The sequence below is a fragment of the Xenopus laevis genome, chromosome 6S, assembly GCF_017654675.1.
Source record: "Xenopus laevis strain J_2021 chromosome 6S, Xenopus_laevis_v10.1, whole genome shotgun sequence".
Taxonomy (NCBI): Eukaryota; Metazoa; Chordata; class Amphibia; order Anura; family Pipidae; genus Xenopus; species Xenopus laevis.
This window is the reverse complement of record NC_054382.1, coordinates 105,031,120-105,055,388: the sequence shown is the minus strand read 5'-3', so window position 1 is coordinate 105,055,388 and position 24,269 is coordinate 105,031,120. Positions and strand designations below refer to the sequence as shown.

Genomic DNA, 24,269 nt, shown 5'->3' with positions numbered 1-24,269 from the left:
GCATACACATATAACTTCTATACTTTTTTAAATTCATTTTTCATGCTTAGAATCCAATACATGTTTCGTGCATAATACATTTATGAGAATGAATCAAACTCAGATGGTTGAAATATGCCTGTACGTATTATGAGCTTTTATTCAGCCTGCCAGATTGCTTTCACCGACCATATATAAAAATAAAGAGTTAATGCACTGCCACCTGGGAGCAGGGATTTACATGGCTGATAAATTATATTCTTTTTCATGTTTTTAAAGCATTCTGGTTCCATGATTGTGTTCTCTCTCCTGTTATTCGACTGCCTATCCAACTTTCCTGTCAATATTACTTATTTTAGGGTGGAATACATATACAGTATAAACAATGTCCCTATTTTTCAGACATAAATGTCGGGATGTGTATTATAGCATTTCTACTCTTGTGCTTTCCATTCCTTTCTCATTTCAGTCCCTTCATCAATAACAGTGACTCAAATCTGATTTTCTTAGCCCCTCGGACTATGCAGACCCATCGTGATCAGCCAGGAATTAGCAGATTAGTATAAATAAGGGTCAATATGTCCAAGAGGGAAGTAGTTATCTTTTTTACTGAAACCAGGTTCTCTTCCTCCCCTTTTGTTAAAAATATCCCCATAATCCCAGTATCTAAAGCCAAAACCACATTAATGATTGAAATCATGTCCTATACCACTTGTAAAACAATTTGTAGATTATTAGGTACATTAGGATACAGCCTTACATGTTTCTTATCTTACAGACACTTAATCATAGGCTAATTAGCCTATGATTAAGTGCCCGTGAGATACAAAAAGCCTAAGGCTGTATCCTAATGTACCTAATAAACTACAAATCGTTTTACAAGTCTGTCTGGAAGATTGGTCTTTGAGTGCCTGCTCTACTACAATACAGTATTAAATTACCCTAATGCCAGTTTCAGTGTCACCACAAGACCCTGTTCTCTTTGTGCTATGCTTTTAAGTTGCATAAGAACATCCCCATTAAATCAAAAGCAGGAAAATATACCCAGGGCCATGCCTCAGAGTTCTAATATCAATAGCAACCCACACATACTGAAGTTGGCCATACATGGACAGATCCGCTCGTTTGGCGATGTTGCCAAACGAGCGGATCTCCCTCCGATATGCCCACCTTGAGGTGGGCAATATCGGGCTGATCCGACCGTGGGCCCTAGGGCCCAACGATCGGATCCTAACGATGCCTTACGGGTGGTCGGATCGCGGGACTGTATCAACGAATAGATGCGGCCGCGATCCAACGGGATTTTTTGTCCCATCCGATCGAGATCTGGCCAATTTTCCGCCAGATCTTGATCGGTGAAGCCCGTCGGGGGGCCCCATACACGGGCCAATAAGCTGCCGACACGGTCTGACGGCAGCTTTTATCGGCCCGTGTATGGCCACCTTTACTCTCAAAAGAAGTGGATACTTGCAGATTCTCTGGATCGGTGCAACTAAATAACCTTCCAGTGGAACATCTGTGTTCTTTCTTCCTCCTAATAGCATGCAATTCTGAAAACACAAATAAATCCACTCTTAAAACATTGCCCTTATAACATCCACTTTTTCCATGTTGTGTTATGATTAAGATGTGGGCATTTGCATGATGGTCTTATTTTAAATTGTGCATTTCCAGGAAATATATCATACTGATCTGCTGACAAGCAACTAGTGTTTCAATTTAATATTAATTTTCTCAGATACAAGCATTACCAACCTTGCTGCTCAATACAACTTCCAGCATTACTTGCTAAGGATCCTGGGTTTTAATTGATTTTTCCATATTTATGGTGGATGAGTGCTACAAAAGTAAGCAGCACTATATGAGCTCAGAGAGACACTGACTTGGCTAAACACCCACTAGCCCCTGTGCCCCATATAAAAGCAAAAGGCCACAGAGGGCAAAGGGAGTCTGGCAATTAGTTGCTCTATGAGAGCCAAGTTACAGGGCTCCCTCCTGTAGACAAAACTTGAGAGAGGGAATTATTAACCTGTAATAAATCTGCCACATTTGCTTTGAAAAATCCAATACACTATAACTTTTGATTTTGAAAAAGTAAAAAATAATTGATGCACTGTGCATTATAAAAGTAATCAGGACACTGCAGCCTTCTAGCCGACTCAAATTGGGGGATTGTTAACATGCATAATAAAGTATTAGTGTGTAAATATTATTATAATAGTAACTCATCCTATTAAAGCTAATTAACCTCAGATGTTGAGAAATGACAACTCCCAGCTATAATGTTAAATTATACTGTATCAGATGCTGAAGGTGGTAATCCAGCAACATCTGAGGACCCATGTTTAGGACACAAGGTATTAAAGCGTCAATACTGAACTATGGTGTCTTGCATAAGCAGTAGTACAGGTAGAGATGCTTTAGAGGTCAAAATGTGCTCTTCATTCTTCTGTATAGTTGTGCTTGGCCCCACTCAGTCCTCCATGCCTTTTATTTCGAATTAGACATTTTTGCACCTATTGACGTAGGGGAGCCCTAGAGCTGCTGCCACCTCTTGGCCAGGCAATAGCTCCAGGGTTTCTTTCACTCCCTCCATCAATAGACTCAGCACACTTGTGCCTAAAGAATCACGTACGGATGCCACTTGCACAGTAAACACTAGAAATGATGCCAGGCAGAATAATCGGCACAACTGTGCCTAATTTGCAACAAAGTGCACACACAACTGTATTCGTTTTTGGGAACTAGACGCTAATGCGGAAGGCACACCGCAATTACATCAAGAGATTTGCCCATTTGCGCCCACATTGACACCTGGATTCTGGTGCAGCATGAAAACATGGAAGCTGCACTTTGCTCACTATGTCTAGGTAAGTGAATGTGCCCTTTGGAGTCAGGCTTGGAAGATGAAAACAAAATAATAAAGATGGACTCTCCTGAGCAAAGTAGGAGTATGAAATCAGTAGGGGGTGCTCAAGTTTGCACATGGTTTGGTAGCGGCCAATCAGTAGGATGTATCAACTACTTTCAAAAAACAAACAATTGATTCATTGCTAGACTTATTATATCAAATGACAGTGTTTTTGTCTGTCCTAGCAGAAGTTGTACACAAGACCAGAATTAAATTAAAGTTAATTCACACTCTGTACATTTTAGTTTGCCTATATAGTTATATTTACAACTAGTGTATGCCACAAATATTAGACAGTTACAGCCATTTCATAGTTACATATCATATCATAGTGCTACTAGATGATTGGGTACAACGTTTAGTATTCCTTACCAGTAAAAATGTCCTCACTGTATGTATTTTGTTCAGTTCAAGCAGAAGTTTCTGAGCTTTCTCATGGTTGCTGCAGTATTCATTGTAAATTGCAAAACGCTCTTTCTGCAATTGGAAACATACAACAAGTAATTCATTTGTTACTTTTCTATGCCAGAACTGAAACTGAAAGTTGTTTTTACTTAGCAGAAAGGACAGTAGTGGTTTTACTATAACAGTTTGCATTTCCACTTTTGAGGTCAAAATGGCAGTTTTGGCTAAAATAATCTTTTTAGCATATAGGGATATCCCATATCCCTTATTCTTATCACAATACTCATATCTTTTATTATTTAAATAGCTTGCATTGTTATCTTTAGAGCTTGGATTGCATCCAAAGGCCCTAAAGTTCCAACACAAATATGGTCTCTTGATTGATCCAATCACACACAGATTAACAGTTTCCACAAATCTTGTTAATGGACTAAAAAAGAAAAACAACCCAGGCAGCTTCCTTGTTTGATAAGTATCCTCCACAAACACTGGTGGAAGGGTCATTGGCTGGAATTTCCATTGCAAGTAGGCATGCACATCCAGGATTCAGCCATTTCCCAGAACATTTAGGAAAAGTTAAAACAACACATTTTTGGATTTACATTGAAGGTTCAAACTACTGTTCAATGGTAATTTAGCTGAATCTGTTCATTTAGGCTTGTGACACAGGGGCAGATTCGGGTAGATTTATTCGCCTGGCGACTAATCGCCTCTTCTACTGGGCGACAATCTCCCCGAACTGCCTTCGTGTGTCTTCCCGTCCGCTATAATGAGAAGTCGCCTGCGCTAAAGCACACTGGCTCAAAGTTTCCTCGTGAGGCACCTGATCAGGGCCGGATTTACATAGTGGGCACCCCTAGGCCCACTGCCATTCGTCACCCCTGTTCCCCCCCCTTTATTTGTGCAAATTTTCATCATCAATGAGGATTGGCGCATGGGAAAAAAATGATTGTATCTCTAGCACATCCCCAGTGTTTTTGAACCAATGTGGGTGCGGTTGGGCAACATGCCGCCCCCCTAAAATCCTGCCACCCTAGGCCCGGGCCTAGGTGGCCTTTCCACAAATCCAGGCCTGCACCTGATTGTGTCCACCGATCCCAGCCACTTGCACCGAGTAGGTAAAATTGTGGCTGGGGGAAGCAGCTACAGAGAAAGCAGACCCCACTGTCCCCCTCCCCCGACCACAAAATCTGCTTCCTCTATAGCAGTGATCCCCAACCAGTAGCTTGTGAGCAACATGTTACTCTTCGACCCCTTGAATGTTGCTCCCAGTGGCCTCCAAGCAGGTGCTTAGTTTTGAATTCCTGGCTTAAAGGCAAGCTTTAGTTGCATAAAAAACATGTGTACTGCCAAACAGAGCCTCCTATTGGCTGCAAGTCCACATAGAGGCTACCAAAACCCAATAACAGCCCTTATTTGGCACCCCCAGGAACCTTTTGCATGCTTGTGTCTCTCTCCAACACTATTTTATACTTGAGTGTGGCTCATGGGTATAAAAGGTTGGGGACCCCTGCTCTATAGTTACACCACTGGATTGTGGGCCTAAAGGTGGCCATTATGCTCAGATAAAAATGTACAAAATAAAGTTTTGCATAATTCTGTGTGTACAAAAGAGTATGGATTCTGTCACTGGGTGGGCCGGGGGAATAATTGGGCAGATCAAGTGAAAAACTTGGTGGGCCAGGGGCAGAACAATGGGAAGCCAAATGATCGGATCATAATGGGCACCTATCTAGGCATGTCCAGAGAGGACAGCATCCACACACCAATTGGATTTTCGAACCTGTCCAATAGATCTGCTGAATTTTGGAGAGACAGTTGGCTGCCAGCTAGATCTAAAGGGGCTGAGTTGCAGTCTTAAATCTGAGCATGTATGGCCAGCTTTAGGTGTTTTACTGGCAACGACAACCAAACTGAATAACCATGATGCACCATGTATGACCAGTCTGTGTTTCATCCTCACTATCTTCCTTTTGCACACCTCTCTTCTATTCATCAAACAAAAAAATAAAGTATAACACACTCAACAGCAAGCAATCTACTATAAATGTTTGAACGTTATAAACCAACCCAAATAGATTTACATACTGAGGCCCTTTTGGGATGATTATTTAGATGGCAATCTAACCTGCAGCTCTTCCCATTCCAGTCAATCAAACGTAATCCAAAGGGGGTGCCTTTATCAGTGAATGTTGGATGCTGTCGTTTTTTAAAAACAACAAGAAGGCCACAGGTTTGATATGCCTGAGTTAATAAGAATGAAGTAGCTTGAAGTGGCAGAATACGTAACACACACAGATAAATAATAAAAACATCTGAAATGGAAAAATAAGTGCAGATGTTTATGGTAATGAAATCAGTGAGGTGAATCACATGTGCAATGTGGTGCCCTTGTACACCTGCCACTATGCTGAGTTTAGCATCGCTGTGATTTGGCAGAAGCAGAAGGCAACTGTTAGCACCTCACTGCCAAACCTGCTAAATATATACAGATATTTCAGCAAGAAGAAATGCACCGCCTGCCTTCATCAAATATGGAAATCTCTCCAGAACAAGTAATTAGTAATTCTGCAAATCAGGGGCACAGCGTGTGCCAAACCTTGGGCACAGTCATCAACCCTTGCCCTGCTTACACAGCAGCTTCTCCCACTGCTAGATAATATATGAAGCTGCAACATAACATTGTGCCAAGTAAGCAATTGCTCTGCGATGGGAGAAACAGGAACTGCACTTTCCAGTCGAACTACATTTCCAACACAGAAGTGTCGTTCATGTTGCACAAAATTAACTTAGGATCAAGTGAGATTCACACTGGACAGGACTGAAAATCTTTTCTGGCAGTGATGGTCCACTGGCCAAGGTGATGCAGGGGTTACTAATGGTGACGTGCAGTGCTGGAGTATGTAAATGGTTGAACAGTCTTTATACAGTGTTGCATTATGCATATTCTGCAGCAATAACAGTTTTAAGCTTATGGGGACACATAGATGCCTGCTCTGACTAATATATGCAGAGTATGGTGATGCTGAGAAATATTGATGCTGAGAAATATTGAACGAGAACCCATTTCCCATTTTCCTGATAAAAATCTGAGAATGTTCTTCTTGACTATGATCCCAAATACAATGTCAATGTAACATTGGCATCAGAGGAACAGTTTGAAAATGTTGGTGGACAGGTGTCATTTAACTAACTAACCCGAGGACCTTGGAGCAAATCTGGCTAGAAAAAGGAGCCAACTACAAACCAGTAGCTAAAGCTGTTTCAGACCTAACCCCAGATGTGTAATAGCCCCTGCAGTAGCATCACCTGACCAGACCCCTGATAAGCGCAAAATACAGCCCCCTCCCCACACCAGCCAACCCCACTGCTCATCTCTGCATTTTTAAAGGGGCTGTTCACCTTTAAATAAACTTTTAGTATGACATACAGAATGAGACAATACAATTGTTTTATTTGTGGTTTTGCATACCTCCCAACATTTTGGAAATAAAGAGAGGGACAAAAAAGTGGTTGCGTGTAGCGTGCCAACATCCTTTTTTGACCACGCCCGTTTTGTGGCCACACCCCCTAATTACCATGTTTATTTTAGAAAATTTGGCAGGTTATGAAAGTTTGAACATATTTCTGTTGTTTTTTTCAGTTATTACAGTTTTGCTAATGAAGGTGAATTGCCCTTTAAGCTTTGAGTTTAACTTTAGTTTAAGCTTTGAGTTTAACTATCTATCTATCTATCTATCTATCTATCTATCTATCTATCTATCTATCTATCTATCTATCATCAAGTCAGGACAAATATGGAGGCTGGACCCCCATGTAATACTTTTGGGTGCCAACAGTAGCATAGTGGGTGATGAACATGGACTACATACTGCATGAATACACACCCATGACAGTGCTGTATTCATAAGGGCATGTACAGGGGTGGAAAGTTGGCATCACCCCTACCTGCCCCTAAATTAAGGTGGTCATACATGGGCCAATAAAAGCTGCCCGTCAGCTGCCCATCAGAGTTCATGTTGTCCTCATCCAACAGGCCTCTGTGTATGGCAACCTTAAGTTCTCTAGCACTTGCACTCGGGGATATATTATATGACACTTATACACTATTTCTAGTTTCAAGGGCAACTTGAAGCTCTACAGATCCAACTTCAACACCCAGAATTAGCACCCCAGGCTGTCAATCTCTAAACCAGTTAAGGTTTATTGTCCAAATAACCATTTTTCAAAGCTTCTTTGTAACAATATTTCCTTGGGACTTTTATTATTTACAGAGAGCTAAATATATGCCTGAGCTTAACAAAAGGTGCTATATACTGTATTTGCTAAGTCACTGCAGAATTCTATGACCATACAGTATAATGGCACAAGACAGAAGGTTCTGTTTTATACAGCACAACTTTTAGTAGGTCATGTGTTGGAAATGACATCACTAACCAATGACATCACTAAGCAAAGTTAATAAGGACATATCTAACAGGGTAGTCATGGCTTTTGTGTATTTTAATAAGGATAGCTTGTGCAGGTTTTTTACAAAAAAAGTGCCATGACCATATATATAGGGGCTAGTAGTGGAACGCTAATGCTACTGCTGATATTATTATACAGGTATGGGACCTGTTTTCCAGAATGCTCGGGACCTTGAGATTTACGCATAACATATCTTTCTGTAATTTGGACCTTCCTACCATAAGGGGGTTATTTACTAAACTCTGAATGCAAAAATCACAAAAAAATTTGATTTTTTTTAATAAAATCCGACTTTTAAAAAATCACAGATTTTTCAGAATTTATTAAACCCAAAGGATGGAAAAGTCAGAATCTGAAAATCTGGCATCTCAGACCTGTCGAGGTGGCATATAAGTCAATGGGAGAAGTCCCAATGATTTTTTGATGTGCGTTGGGTTTTGCGCAATACCCCAAAGTTTTTGGGTGAAAATTCCGCAAAATAGTGAAAATCTGATTTTTAACCGCAAAGCAAATTTTCGGGAAAATGTAATAATAAAGAAGCGTAAAAAACTTGAGCGGATTTGATGAAAGTTTGTAGCAGAAAATATTGAGATAAATTCGGACTTTGATAAATAACCCCCTAAGTCTACTAGAAAATCATGTAAACATTAAATTAACCTAATAGGCTGGTTTTGCTTTCAATAAGGATTAATTGTATCTTAGTTTGGATTAAGTACAAGGTACTGTTTTATTATTACAGAGAAAAGGGAAATCATTTTTTTAAATTTTAATTATTTGGATAGAATGGAATCTATTGAAGACGGCCTTTTCATAATTCAGAGCTTTCTGGATTACAGGTTTCCAGATAACGGATCCCATACCTGTTCTTTAAATTAAGGGGTACCCTGTGTCAGCGGCAGTTTCTACACACAAGTGCGATCAATATCTTATAAATAATATCCTTATAAATGGTGCATTCAGCCTTGTGCTTTTATATTGTCATGGAACTCCTCTGTGGCTTATAATATCCAGATATTTTACAATAGGGAGTACATGATCTCTATGTCTTATAATGTCCATATATTTTACAATAGGGAGTTAATGATTCACTATATAAATGATATGAATGATATGAATATCCTGTGAATTATATAATTATAAATTATATGAATATTCTATAAATAATATCCTTAGAAATGGTGCTTAGTGATGTCTGCTGTATACTGAAATAATTTTTGTCATGATTCCTAAAATTGTGTGTTATTAAAACCGTATACCCATTGTTCCATGGCCTTTGGCCTCATACCTTTATATGGTCATGGAACATCTTACATTTTACAATAGGGGGTACATACTGTAATTCCTTATATATTTTACAGGTGATCCTTGCCTATTATGTAGTATGATATCTATATGATCTTAAAAGAGTATGTTCAGCCATAAATAAATATATTTAAAAGTCTATCTGTAGTTCTATACACCTGATAACTCAGGGCCACTGCCATTTAAAAAAGGAAAAGCTGAAAGTAAAGCAAAACATATTTAGTGATTTTAAAATAAAGCCAATTTGCCATTTATATTTATTGTGAATTTATTTTCCTGAACTAATACACTCATTGCAAGAGCATAAATTACTATGTATCCAGAACATAATTAGAAGCCTTTATACTGATTGCCTCATTTTATGAATTCCCTAGCCTTCCAAAGAATATCAGCATTTTAGTGATCAAAAACAAATGATTCTGTTCTAACGGAGCCTTTGAGGAATGCTGCAGCCAAGGCGGGATATATGGAGGGTTCTTGCTCAATACTAATGCAAATATTGACATAAGAAACATCCTGCTCATAAAATAGGGCAAACCATAAAAATCTACAATAAATACAGGTTATATTTTCCCATCAAAGGATATTAGTTTACTGTGAAACAAGCCACTGCCACTGAATGGCACACAGAACCCTAATTCTAAATCACTATCCAATATTAAAATATTTACCCTATCTGTAAAGTATTGTATCAGAATAAAGTATATATAATATACAGGTGTGGATTCCTTCCATAATTTGGATCACCATATATTTTCTGCTAAATAAATATATATAAATAAATAGGACTGTTTTGCCACCAATATGGATGTATGCAGCTATATTAAGATACAGTCCAGATTTATTATTACAGAGATAAAGGAAATCATGAAAAACATTTTTTAATAATTTGCTAAAAATGGAGTCTAAGGGAGATCGCCTTCAACTAATTAGTTGAAGAGTAAAAAAAGTACCTGAGAATTGTTTTAATGAAAACTCTCACCATACAAGAACCGAAAACATTTTGCCTATGGCACTACAAGGATAGGGGAATGACAGTATCGCCAAGAAGTTGATGCATTTAAAAATGTGATGACTGCCATCATGAATGCACCCAAATACAGCATTTTATCAGGACATTGGAAAGTCTGGATATTGCAAACTGCAAGGCCAATTTCACTGGTCTTGCAGTTTGGTTATGCAGATGTGTAGACATGTTGTAAGAAAGTTTGGCTGATTATGTTCTGATACTCAATCCCTTAAGAAAAGCATGGTTTGATAAAGTGGTCTTGTGGACTGGTGTATGATCTATTACTGGACACGTGATGAGAACCAAAGGAACTAATAAAGCATAAAGTCAACATCATGTTTATTCATGTAAACAGAAAGAAGACAAACAAAGCATTGTTATGTCTGTCTCTTGCCTCTGTAAAGGTGGCCATACACAGGGAGATCCCCAAACGAGCAGATCTCTCCATGATATGTCCACATTGAGGTGGGCAACATCGGGCTGATCCGATCATTGGCCCTAGGGCCCAACGATTGGATCAGAATAGAGGCAATACGGGTGGTCGGATCTCAGGGCCGCATCAATGAACAGATGCAGCTGTGATCCGACGGGGTTTTTTACCCTGCCCGATCGGCATCTGGTTTACTTTTGGCCAGATATCGATCTGGGACGCCCAAAGGATGTCCACAAACACGGCCAATAAACTGCCGACTCCGTCTGTCGGCAGCTTTTATTGGCCCTTGTATGGGGGCCTTAAAGGTTATGGCAATAATTCCTTTTAAGAATTCAATACTCTTTGCCTATGAAAGTTTTTTTCTAATCACTTGGTTAAATTGATATAAATACAGCACAGAAGCCCCTGAATCCAATAGATTTTGGTGAGATCTTATATTTTTGTGATTTACTGCAAAAATAGCAGTAAAATAAAAACTAACCTTAACAGTCTCTTCTGTAACATTCTTATCAGCTTTCAGAGCAGCATACTGCATCATTCGATGAAAAAATGCCTGTGGGGAAATAAAATAAATTTCTGAAATATGTTAATTAATATCAAATGAATACATAAGTAATGACAGTTTATACATATTTTAAGACTGGCTTTGTTTCTAAAGTTCTAAAGTTGTTTCTAATTATCTTCTAGTCTACCATTTAAAGGAGAACTAAAGCCTAACTAAAGAAGTAGGTAGAAATGTAAGCATCAGCTTGTATTACAGACCAACCTCATTTTCTGTTGATAATGTGTGATGACCCCTAAGCTTAGCTTCTCAACAGCTGCTCAGAGCCCACTGAGCATGTGAGTGTCACAGTGGGTGACACTCTGACCCCCTGTGACAAGTTTGTAGTCCTGGATCATTTCTGCTATTAACAAGCTGAAACTTTAGGCTGGTGCAAAAAGGTTCAGTATACAAAATATGGCATTTTTAGCCACATTCATATTTAGGGTTTAGTTCTCCTTTAAACCATGGGCTGATTTCTATGTTCAGTAATCTGTCTGGTACCCTCTCAAACAAATAGCCTCTTCATTCTCAACCTGGAACCTTTAGGCCAGTGTCACACCCCCATACTGTGTACACAGCCAGACCCATGGCACCCGGCTGGTAAATCACCAAATAGGGCCAGAACCCGAATTTCAAATCTACAGACACTGTTCTCACCAGTAAATTTGTAATAACCACCATGAACCCAAAGTAATGGGATGTTTGAAAAGAGATTATAAAGTTTATAGAACGCATGTAATAAATACAGGATGGCGCGATATCCAATCCTAGTTTAGTAAATCATAACACAATCTTAACAGCTATTTGTACCTTTTAATATGTATTCTAGAAGAACATTTGCCTTCATTGTCCAGAAAAAAATAACATATTAACACAAACTTTCGCTTTGCTTAAGATAGTAATAATACTATTGGGTTGAGTTTCATAAGGAAATCTAGAAGCAACCAGAGAAAGCAGAGTGCTAAGAACAATTATTTACTCACATATTACACATTTTATGTTTCTGCCCATGTGGAAAATGCTGAAATATAAAAGCCTGTTACTGTTTCCAAAAATGTTAACTCTACAATTGCATTATAAAAATGCCATTGATTTTTCTTTCTTTTTTAATTCAGGGGGCAAATTTGGGAAGATTATACAATGATGAATGTATTGTCATACTGGCTATTGGAGTTGTGTTTTTTCTGAAGATAAGTTAGCCATTCTGGAAAAAGAAGAATGTGGCTAAACAAATTTGTATTATCCAGGGTGTATTGTAACATTTTTGGGGTTATTTACTAAACTCTGAATGCAAAAATCACGAAAAATTCAGACTTTTAAAAAAATCACGGATTTTTCAGAATTTATTAAAGCCCGAGGATGGAAAAGTCCGGATCAAGAAATCCGGCATCTCAGACTTGTCGAGGTTGCATATAAGTCAATGGGAGAAGTTCCAATAATTGTTTGATGTGAGCTGGGTTTCGAGTAATACCCTAAATTTTTCGGGTGAAAAATCTGAAAAAATCTTGAAAATCAGTTTTTTTTCCTGCAAAGCAAATTTTTGGGACAATGTAATATAAATAAGGGTAAAAAACCCGAGGGGATTTGATCTGAGTTTGTAGAAGAAAATATTGAGATGAATGAACCCCCTAGGTATCAGGTCTTTCACTAATACTATCTGCCTTTATAGAGGCAACATCTGCCAGTAAAGTGAGCACCTGGAAAGAAAAACAATATAATTTACAGTTTACAAAAAAAAAAGTGCATTCAGAAGAATATTTATTTTATTGGCATTTTGTATATCCAATTACATTAGTATCTTTCCACAAGAGATCAAGTACTAACTAAATCAGTAGAAAGTAAAAAAAAAGTTCTGAAAACCAACACAAAGCTTTGATGTTCAGCCTGGTGTTAAACCAAAAAAAGAAGTTTATATGAAGTGATCATAAAATGTAGATGTGATTCTGCTAAATACTCTGGTGTAAGTATGTAAATTGTTCATGATTTTTTAAAATCATTTGTAATGTTTTCTTATCCATCATATATAAAAGTGATTGTTGTATTTTTTTCAAAATCCTCTTTGATGGCCCAACCTTTGGTCAGGGCCCTCTTTAGCTAATAGTGTTACAGACACAAAAAATATTGGTGTATCAGTCATTTAGCCATAGTTTTAAGAATATCTAGGACAGCAAATGGGTTTACATACTGTAAGGGGCCCGAAGGCTCAGCCAGGGGTAGCGGACCAAGGAGGAAGCACAGTCCAACCAGTTCGAGGTATCCATAGGGTTAAGAGAAAGGTGAAGTCAGGACCAGGCAAAAGGGTTGGTACAGGCGGCAAAGGTTCAATACATGGTTTTACAGGCAAGGTCAAGATCAGGATCAATAGCAGAAGTAATATAGTGCACCCAGGAACTCACTATGTGGAACCTATTGTAGGCCACGGTCTGGAGTGTTCTGGCGCTTTAAATAGCCCTCCTTTGGAGCCAAAAATGAACGTGATGACGTCATGACGCTGGCGTTTTGGCGCAGGCATCTTTGCGCTGGTGTCCAATCGGGCGATGGTGCTGACATCACAGAGCTGTGCCCAGGAAGCACCACGAGGACGCCACCATCTCGCGGAAGGTGAGTTGTTTTCCTTACACATACTAAATATCATCTTAACTGGCCTTCAACCTGATCTTACCCCTAAAGGCATTCAGAAGTATCCCCCTGCTACTTCTTCAAACCTTCAAGAGAATAGTTAAAGTCCAGGCAAAAGTTCAATCCAGGCAGCGAAGGGTCAATTGCGTCATGACGCTGACGCTGTAGTCCAGATGCTGGCGTTTAGACGTTCTGACCCCGCGACCAATCGGCAGGCGGGAAGACGCTGGTGTCATATCGCTGCGACCAACAGGATCCACATGGAGAGGCAAGGGGTCGCCATTTTGGATGCTGTCGCCATCTTGGATGTGAGTGACTTCCATTTCCATTACAGTACCCCCTTCCTTAGGGGGGGCCTCAGGACCACCATGACTGGGACTGGATGGAAACTGTTTGTGGAATCTTCGGATAAGAAGGGGAGCATGGACGTCAGAATCTCTCACCCAGGAGCACTCCTCGGGACCGAACCCCTTCCACTCAATCAGGTACTGCAACACACCCCTGGAAATCCGGGAGTCCAGAATTCTCTTGACTTCAAACTCCTGGTGCCCATCAACAAGAACAGGAGTGGGAGAGGATGAAGAAGAAGAAGAGTTTATTGCAGGCTTGAGAAGAGACACATGGAAGACATTAGGAACCCGCATCTCTGGGGGAAGCTGAAGAAGAACTGCCACAGGATTAATAATCTCAACAATTGGAAAAGGACCGATGAACTTGGGACCGAGTTTGGGAGTAGGCACTCTGAGACGGATGTTTCGTGTAGATAACCAGACTTTGTCACCGAGATTATATTGAGGGGAAGAAATTCTTCTCTTGTCTGCAAATTTCTTTTGAGAAAGAGAACTCTTTTCCAAATTGGCTTTAGTGGCGAGCCAGATAGCGAGCATGTGAGCGGTTTGATCATTGGCAGCAACGTTTGTGAGAAGAAGATCTTGAGGGAACGCTAGAGGATTCTGCCTGTAGACACAAAAGAATGGGGACCTCTCAGAAAAAAAGTGTGCATAGCATTGTTGTGAGCAAATTCAGCCCAGGGGAGTAGATCTGCCCAGTCATCCTGGCATAAAGACACATGGCAATGAAAAAATTGCTCTAATGCTTGGTTGACTCTCTCTGCAGCGCCATTGGATTGAGGGTGGTAGGCAGAGGAAAACTGGAGAGAGATGTGAAGTGCTTTACATAGGGATCTCCAAAATTTGGAAACGAATTGGGAACCTCTGTCGGACACAACTTCAGCCGGGAATCCATGAAGGCGAAAGATATGCTGAATAAACAATTTAGAAAGTTCTTGAGCAGAAGGCAACTTGCGCAGAGGAATGAAATGGGCCATCTTGCTGAACCTGTCATTCACGACCCAGATGACCGTATGTCCAAGGGAGACAGGTAAATCCACAATGAAATCCATGGTCGGGAGGGAATGGGTAAAGGCAGAAGCAGTCCCTTAGGAGGGGAGTGACCAGACTTAGAGGCAGCACAAGTGGAACAAGAAGAAACAAAGTTCTTGACGTCCTTCCGGAGTGAAGGCCACCACACCAGGCGAGACAGATGTTCGGTAGTCTTCTTAATTCCAGTATGGCCGGCCTGACTGGAGTTATGGGACTGAGACAGGATGGAGTGACGAAGATCTGGAGGAACAAATGCTACTCCAAAAGGAGTATCGCCAGGAGCAGAAGATTGTGCTGATAGCAACTGGGAGGCCATGGTGGGAAATAAGGCAGCAATAATCTTGATAGGAGGCACAATGGGTTCAGGATCCTCAGAACAAGTATTTTCAGGAATGAAGCTTCTAGAAAGAGTGTCTGCCTTCTTGTTTCTGGACCCAGGACGGAACGTGATAATAAAGTTGTATTTTGAGAAGAAGAGTGCCCACCTAGCTTGCCTGGGATTAAGGCGTTTAAGAGACTGGATGTATTCGAGGTTTTTGTGATCAGTGAAGATAGACACAGTCACAGAGGAACCTTCCAACAAATGTCTCCACTCTTCTAGCGCTAATTTGACAGCCAACAGCTCACGGTTTCCCACGTCATAGTTCTGCTCAGGAGAAGAAAACTTTTTAGAAAAGAAAGCACAAGGATGCAATTTCCCATCATTCGAAGACCTTTGGGACAATACAGCTCCAGCCCCGACATCAGAGGCATCCACCTCAATGAAGAATGGTAGAAGAGGGTCAGGGTGTCTAAGGATTGGAGCCAGCATTGAGGTCTCCCACCTTTCCGGATGAGGGACAGGATAGGAGAAATCTTAGACGAGAAGCCTTTGATGAACTGTCTGTAATAATTGGCAAAACCAATAAACCTCTGGATAGCTTTGGTGCTGGTGGGGAGGGGCCAATCCTGGATCGCCGAAACTTTTGCTGGGTCCATCTTGAAGCCTTGTTGGGAAATAATGTACCCCAGAAAGGGAATAGAAGAAACTTTGAAGGAGAATTTTTCCAGTTTGGCGAAAAGATTATTCTTCCTCAGACGAGATAAGACTTCCCGCACCTGGATCCGGTGTTCAATGAGGTTTGAGGAAAAAATTAGAATGTCGTCCAAGTAAACGACTACACTTAGGCCTAGCAAGTCCCGGAAGATGTCGTTAACTAGCTCTTGAAAAACCGCAGGAGCGTTACAAAGTCCAAAAGGCATCACGAGATACTCGTAGTGCCCATCACGAGTATTAAACGCGGTTTTCCATTCATCACCCTCTCTGATCCGGATGAGATTATAGGCCCCACGAAGATCTAGCTTGGTGAATATGCTGGCACCCTTGAGCTAATCAAATAACTCGGAAATGAGGGGTAGAGGGTAGCGGTTTTTCACAGTTATTTTGTTTAAGCCACGGTAATCGATGCAAGGTCGTAGACTGCCATCCTTTTTTTCAACAAAGAAGAACCCCGCACCAGCAGGAGAAGAAGAAGAACGACGAATGAAGCCTCTTAGGAGATTTTCCTGGATGTACTCTTTCATCGCTGCAGTTTCAGATGGAGAGAGCGGATAAGTACGTCCTCGAGGAGGCATAGTACCAGGAAGAAGCTCGATAGGGCAATCGTAAGACCGATGAGGAGGAAGAGTTTCAGCAGATTTTTTGTTGAAGACATCAGAGAAGTCTTGATAGGCAGGAGGTATGGAGGGATTAGGAACAACGGAAGATATCTTGACAAGGGGCCGGGCCGGAAGACAGTTCTGTTGACAGAAGAAGCTCCAGCGAGAAATTTGAGTTGCGGACCGGTTTAATGACAGGTTTATGGATGCGCAACCAAGGTGTAATAAAAATACCTTGTCCTGGTGGTCTAGTGGGGGGACGGCAGGGATGCCTGCCGCCCCCTCGACGGGGACGCCCGTCACGCCGCGCTGCTCGTCCTGTGCCAGCTCCCTAGTGCGCACGCGCATGCGCACTTCTGATTTAAAGGCGCATGCGCGCTGACGTAATGACGTCTGCGCGAGAGGCGCCAAATTCAAAAAGTATGTAAAGGGCATTCCCACAGTTATCATTGCCCATGATAGGATTTTGTTTCCTGGTGCTTTGAGCTTTGTGCTATACTCTGAACCTGTTTGATACCTGTTTTTGACCCCTGCCTGGCTGTTTTGACTATTCTGACTTCTGGATTTTGACCCTTGCCTGATTAGCGACTACCTCCTCCGATTAACCCTCTGATTGACTTCCTGGTTTGACCCTTGCCTGCCTGATAATGTTTACTCTCTGCCTGCCTCGACCCGGCCTGTTCTGACTACTCTTTTGCCTAAACGCCTTGTACTATGATCTTCTGTCCAAAAGACTTTGCTTTACTGTCGTGCCCCTCTGTCTATCCAGAACCCTCATCTTGCACCTCTCGTTTAAGTCCAGGTGGCATCCAAGTAAGCCGAGGGCTCCTCCCGAGGCCCAAAGGCGGTCACACTACTGGTGAAGTACGAGCCGAGACCAGGGTGCCTGGTGTTTGTTCTGGTGTTGGGTGCCGACCGTGACACATGGAAGTCCTAGGACTACTGGAGTTGACGGGCAATCAATCAGCAGAAATGAGTCTTTCAGTATGCAAGGTGCCCACTTTGAAAGATAATTCTTGCGATGACTTGAAGATGAAGGCAGAAGAAAGTGGCCGGTCATCTATGGCTAGGACTCGGAGTGGTACAGCCAAGCTTTGTAGAGGAATGGAATGACATTCCGCAAATGCTTTGTCCAAGAAGTTTCCAGCTGCGCCGGAGTCAAGGAAGGCTTGAGTAGAAATGGTCTTGGATGCAAGCCGGAAGAAGAAAACGATGAGCAGAGGATTGGGGAAGATGATCAATTCTGCCCAGGTAAGTTTCCCCTAGGCATTGGCGTTTCCCGACTTCACAGGGCACTCATGGGCAAAGTGGGATTTGCCCCCACAATATAAGCAAAGTCCTGCAGCCCTGCTCCGCAATTTTTCCTGTTCGGAAAGACGAGCACGACCAATCTGCATAGGCTCTTCAGTGGGAGTGGGAGAAGAAACAGGAGCCGAGGAAGAAGAAGCAGCAGTGCTGGGGAGAAAAGGTATCTGGAAGCGAGGAGCCAGGGTGGGTTGAAACTTCCTTACTCATTCTTTAACAGCCTGGTGCTCTCTTTGTCGAGTATCCACCTTGACTGCCAGGGCAATAAGATCCTCCCAGCGTGTAGGCAACTCACGAGAGACCAGATCATCCTTAAGGCGCATAGAGAGCCCGTTGTAGAAAGCGGCATGGTAGCTGTTATTGTTCCAGCCAGTCTCGGCAACCAATGTGCGGAATTCAATAGCGTATTCAGGCACTGAACGCGTTCCCTGACGAATCTGGAACAGGCGTGAAGAGGCGGACGTTGCCCGGCCGGGAGCATCAAACACAGTGCACAGATCTCGGATAAAGGCCTTGGAGTCATCGATTAAGGGATCCTCTTTCTCCCACAGAGGTGATGCCCATTCCAAGGCTTTACCAGACAGGTAACTACAGGTGCTTGTTATTCAGAATGCTTGGAACCAGGGGGTTTCCAGTTAAAGGGATCTTTCCATAATTTGGATCTCCATACTTTAAGTCCACTAAAAAATAACTTAACATTCAACTCAGTAGGATTGTTTTGCCTCCAATAAGGATTAATTATATGTTAGCTGGGATCATGTAAAATATACTGTTTTACTATTATAGAGAAAAAGGAAATCATTTATTTTGTAAAATTTGAACAATTTGATTATTTCCTTCTTCTCTATAATAATAAAATGGTACCATGTACTTGACTCAAACTAAGCTATGATTAATCCTCATTGGAAGCAAAAGCAGCCTATTTGGTTTATTTAAAGTTTAAATGATTTTCTTGTAGACTTTAGATATGAAGATACAAACTACAGAAAGATCTGTTATCTGGAAAACCTGGGTCCCAAGCATTCTGGATATAAAGACATTTGCATAAAGCAAAAATATTGTCTAATAGTCCTTTAAATTAGTTGCTGGCCAGTGGTCACAGACTTATTCTAGGTGACATCTCTAGCACAAGGGTGTTGCATATTGCGGACCATAACCTGTAGTCCACATCTCCTTAGCACAACAAATAATCCCACAGAAATTTCAATAATTATCTTGGCAGTGTATAACCACATGGCTCCCCATTAGTTCATTAAACTAGTCTGGCATTAGATGCAGGTCTTGATCAGAAACAAGGTTTTGATCAGAAACAGGGGAAAAAGTGTTTGGAAAGGTCTGAAAGCATCAAGGCAATTGATTGAATGTTTTACATGCTTACTGCTTCTTTTCACTGCACAGCGGAACCAATTGCTTGTCACACATGAAAAGAAACATTTCCATCAAATCAGTAGCAAACAATGTGGCAGGGATCTGCCGGAATGGGACATGCCATCCCCCTACACCCACTGCCAATAGCAACCTTGAACTTCTCTTTGCTGAATACTGCGATTGCTAATGATCTGGCCCCCAAAAGTCATTCAGCATATTCAGCATTAGCACTTTAAAGGGAACTTTTCATCAGAAAGAATCAAAACTCCCCAGTAAGAAAATCAATTTGGCCAATGACAAAATGAAGTTATGTAGAAAGCTCTAAAACGTATTTAAATTGATTCTGTACTGTATGCATTATAACAAGAAGGATTACCTAATAATTAGAATTGCAAGTAAAAATACTGGAAAAATACAAATATTACACACATAGTCAGATACATGGTAGAAATAATAGGTCAAATACAGATGCAGCCAAAAAATGGAAACGATATTTGGTCAGATACAAAGTAGATAACTTGGAATGACAGGTCATATACAGAAACAAATGCATGGATTCAGCAATAGGTATCCCATGGGAACCAGCCCAATCGCATTTACATGCAAAGTTTGTCACAATTAATTGCTCAGTTACTAACAAGCTTCAGCCTACTATGGGCTGATCCAAGTTCATTCAAATGCTTCTTCTCAGAAAGATTACTAATACATTAGTCTTGTGACCTTGGACTTATTATCAGACAAGTTATACACATTGAACTAACTTTTTTGTCTTTTATATAGTTATCTCCTAAAATGTGAATGTCATGTGTATTCTAGGTGATATAATTACACATTATTAAAGGGCATGTAAAGGCAAAAAACATAAAATCCCATTTTTACTTTCATTAATGAAAAAGAAACCTATCTCCAATATTCTTTAATTAAAAAATGTGTACCGTTTTTGTAAAAAACCTGACTGTATGTAGTGAAATTCTCCCTTCTTTTACTGCTGTGGATAGGAATTGTCAGACGGTCCCTAACTGCTCTGCAGGGAAACAATCATACATATGAACAGCAGGGGGGAATCCCCGCCTTCCCAGCATGCAGAACTCAAGCAGCTTTGTTTGTTTCCCTGTAGAGCAGTGGGCGACTGTGTAGAGATTTGTATTGGATTTTATTTTTGCCTTTACATCCCCTTTACTGTTCCCAACTCCAGCTGCAGGAACAAAGATCATGGAGTCAGATTCAAACAGATAAACTGGGATTGTATTTGGAGGATTATTTTGCTGCAGAGTTGGAGAAAGTTTGTATTAAACAATATAAAAAGACATTAGATTACATGACAACACAGGACCCAGTGCAGTCTGTATATTCTGATTATTAATCAGTCTTGCTGTATCGGCTTCTGGCAGATATTATTTAACTTGTGCTGTTTTGATAATTTATCCCTAACCAGCCCAGACCACACTGAGCATGTGCGCAGTCTTGGTCTTGCAAAGATGTTTTCAAGATGACAGCCCCTATGGCCAACTTTGAAAGCATAAATTATTTGTTTGATTAGGCTTGTGGTGCAGTAAATTCATGTTTATGTTTAGTATACAAAATACAGAATTTCTTAATCTGTTTTAGACTTTACTTCCCATTTAATGCTTTCCCTTATTAATAAAAATGTCTTAAGAAACCTATGTATATGCCATTAAAAGGAGAATACTTATGGCTAGAGTACAATTGGTAACTCACTTGCTGTGATTAATGGGTCATTTACACAAAATGACATTGAGAGTGCTTATGTGACCAGACTCCATGGATGCCTGACTCACTGGGACTCATTTATCAACACTGGGCAAATTTGCCCATGGGAAGTTTCCTATAGTAACCAATCAGCGATAAGCTTTTTAAAGCCAACTTTAAAAATAACAATGAATGCAACAATTTGATTGGTTGCCATGGGTTACTGCCCATGGGCAAATTTGCCCAGTGTTAATAAACGCCCCTCACTGACATGGAAATCCAGAGACCAGGGATACCTGTCTAAGGCTAGAATGTGTAGGCAGTTCAATTCTCCTTGCCCCTTGCCTTGGCTTCTTCAAGTAAGCAACCTATAATAAGCTGGGCAGAGATGACAGTTTGATATTTTAGGCCCTAAAGCAAATAAGTATTTGTCCTTCTGGCCTTTCAGGATTATCTGAAATAGCAAATAATGTAAGTGTTGTCTTCAAATATCACTCTAACTGGTCTTGAGGCTGTGCCCTCTCAATGAAATCTCTGAGGCCCCCTGCACCGTTATATAGGATAGCATTTCCACTACCAAACTGTACTTCACTCATCATCCTGTCAGCAAAAACCTACAGTCCCTCTCTGCTTTTTCGTTTAATGAAAAATGTTGTTTAAATGATGAATGATGAACACTATCTTTCTTTAGAGTCTATACATTAGAATGGCTCTAACGGAATCAGAGATGGACATTTGGAAGCTTCCAGTGGTAACTCCAGGTATCAGTAGGCCCTCTATTGTTATAGTCCAGAAGAAAACTCCTGCCAGCACCATAGCTTCTCCATTACGGCAATGTAGTTAGTTTCAAAGTTGGACCCCCATTTCTGAAGCACTCAACATCAGCTTATAGTAAACACTTTCTTAGTTCTCTGACAAAAGGTACTCAAAGTGTTAGCACCCTAGGACACAGTTCAAATGCCTACATACAGAATTGGAGGAATTTGCTAGAGGATCAGCAAAGACTTACTGTGGAAAGGGGCCCACCAGTCCTATGCTTTAAGGCTTTCAGCTGTTCTGAATAGGGAAAATTAAGGATGTAATTATTAGTGGAGAGTGGGATGGAAAGTTTCCAACCCACAACCAACTATTACCCAACCATTCCCAACCTAAACCTCTTTAAGTCTGGAGTAATGGGTTGGGGCAGCACAGTAATGTCACTCAATGGGAGGTCCCAGCACAGAGGCGGAAGGCTCTGCATTACATATTTCTGCCACCTGCCCAAACATGCTAGCGATAAGCTTTATTTTGTTGTTTACATCAGTAAACAATTTTACTTTCTTTATAAAGTTTGCCCATCACCTTCAATGAGAACTTTGATGTAGATACAATCCTATTCTAAATAATAATTCGGTGCAAGCTAAAACTTATTCTAATATTTAATGGTTTGTATAGGGAAAGTTTAATTTGTAATGAATGCATAGGGCTAGTGGGAAGTAGAACAGCAGCCCTATGTCTTTATGATGATTAAAAAAATAAAAGTTTCTTTTATTTTTGCTTATGTTATATGCTGTTCACAGGTAAAACTGTAACAATAGGACAATATTCTTAATAGCAGATATTTTTACATTTCAGTGTAATGAGTGAATAAATAGTGCAGGACACTTTGCCAAGATTGTTCGTTTTATAATAAAATCAGTAGCTCCAATGACTGGCATATTCTGGCAAGGCTACAGTATCCCATTGTGCCCCCCACAGTGTGCTGCCCGCTCATCATTTTTTTACAGTTCAAAAAACCTTCAGCAGAAAATTTGATTTTCCACCAACTCCGCACATTTGAAAGGGAAGCTGGGATGAAAAGCTGAATAAATGGTTTATAATAATGCGGTGTATCTGATTTCAATTTTGACAGAGATTAGGCAAAAAGCAGAGTGAAACCTTTGGTATGTAGTGAGAAAAATATACACTGGTTTTAAAGTTTGTAACTCTAAATGCAACTGAAAATTATTTATTTGCACAATACCTTTCTTTGCTCCCAGTTCTGATCGTTTAATCAATATAGCACAAACCAGCTCTCCTGTCTAAAAAAAAAAAAAAAAACTAAGGACAAGACTAAAAAGCTGGCATGACATTGACATATGGGGTGGGGACATAAGAGATTGGAGTTGGGGTTGTAAAGGGGTAGATTGGAAGGTAGGGGAGGAGGGGGGCTCAATGATAAACAGGGATTGGGGCAAATTGGTGAAAGAAGAAATGGTAACTACAAATTTACATAATAATCCCGGCCTTGGACAGTTTTTTATTGGCTAGGCCAGTGAAATACTAGTGTGTATAAGAAACCCTTCATCCTGATGAAGGGTGGGTGTTTCCCCCCGAAACGTTGATGTTTGGTGGCTGAATAAAAGGGGATATTCCCCGACTGTATTAATCAGCGTGTGTGTCAATCCGTTTCTTATACACATTGGTTGCTAAGGGACCCGGCCGGGTCAACGGAAGGAACGCATCACCAATTGCAGGATTGGTGAACTACAGGTGTGCGGTAGGAGAATTACAGTGAAATACTAGACAAACACTAATGTTAACCATAGCTCTCTTCCAGCCAAGATGTTTAATTACCACCATACATTACATTCTCCTGTTGTAAAAACACAAGGAGATTAGACATTACTTAGTACAGTAGATTGTAGCATAAAGTGCATTTTGAACACCACTGTGAACAGGTAGAAAATAGCAGCGCCTAGTCCCTGCTTTCACATAGTGATGTATAGGAACCCCTGTGACAGATAGATCATTGCTCAGTGAAGAAGAAGTGGGCATTTCTGATGTTCTGTCTGTCACTGCCAGGTCTGCCCATTGGCACAACCTCTCTTTAGAACCACTGACAGGCTGATGGGGTTGTTTTACACCTAATTACAGTGGTATTAAGATGACCCATGTGCCACTGGTACAAGGTCTTCACTCCTTATATTTTTGTATTTTCTTGTATTGGAACATTATTTAATACACTACACATTATTTAATACAATACACAAATGTTGCACATGCAGAGCCATTCACCCAGTAAGTCCATTTATATGATGCATTTTGGCCACACCAAAATGTCATGGCAATCTGGCTCCAAGCTCTACCCAACACTGTATGAGAGCAATTTTAGGCCTTTTTAATGCAGGGTATATTGGATGCAAACTATGGAGAGCACAAAATGTCTAGTGGTT

The 24,269-nt window shown here is 40.7% G+C and overlaps 1 protein-coding gene across 1 annotated transcript in view; it reads right to left on the bottom strand.

Moving 5' to 3' along the window:
* Window positions 1–24,269, bottom strand: part of LOC108719737 (phosphatidylinositol 3,4,5-trisphosphate-dependent Rac exchanger 2 protein-like) — a 191,465-nt gene that overhangs the window by 149,717 nt on the left and 17,479 nt on the right. Inside the window, 5 exon segments of the mRNA XM_041567702.1 lie at window positions 1,422–1,529; window positions 3,263–3,410; window positions 4,626–4,665; window positions 9,696–9,701; window positions 10,987–11,062. Of these exon segments, the coding sequence (XP_041423636.1) occupies window positions 1,422–1,529; window positions 3,263–3,410; window positions 4,626–4,665; window positions 9,696–9,701; window positions 10,987–11,062 (378 nt within the window).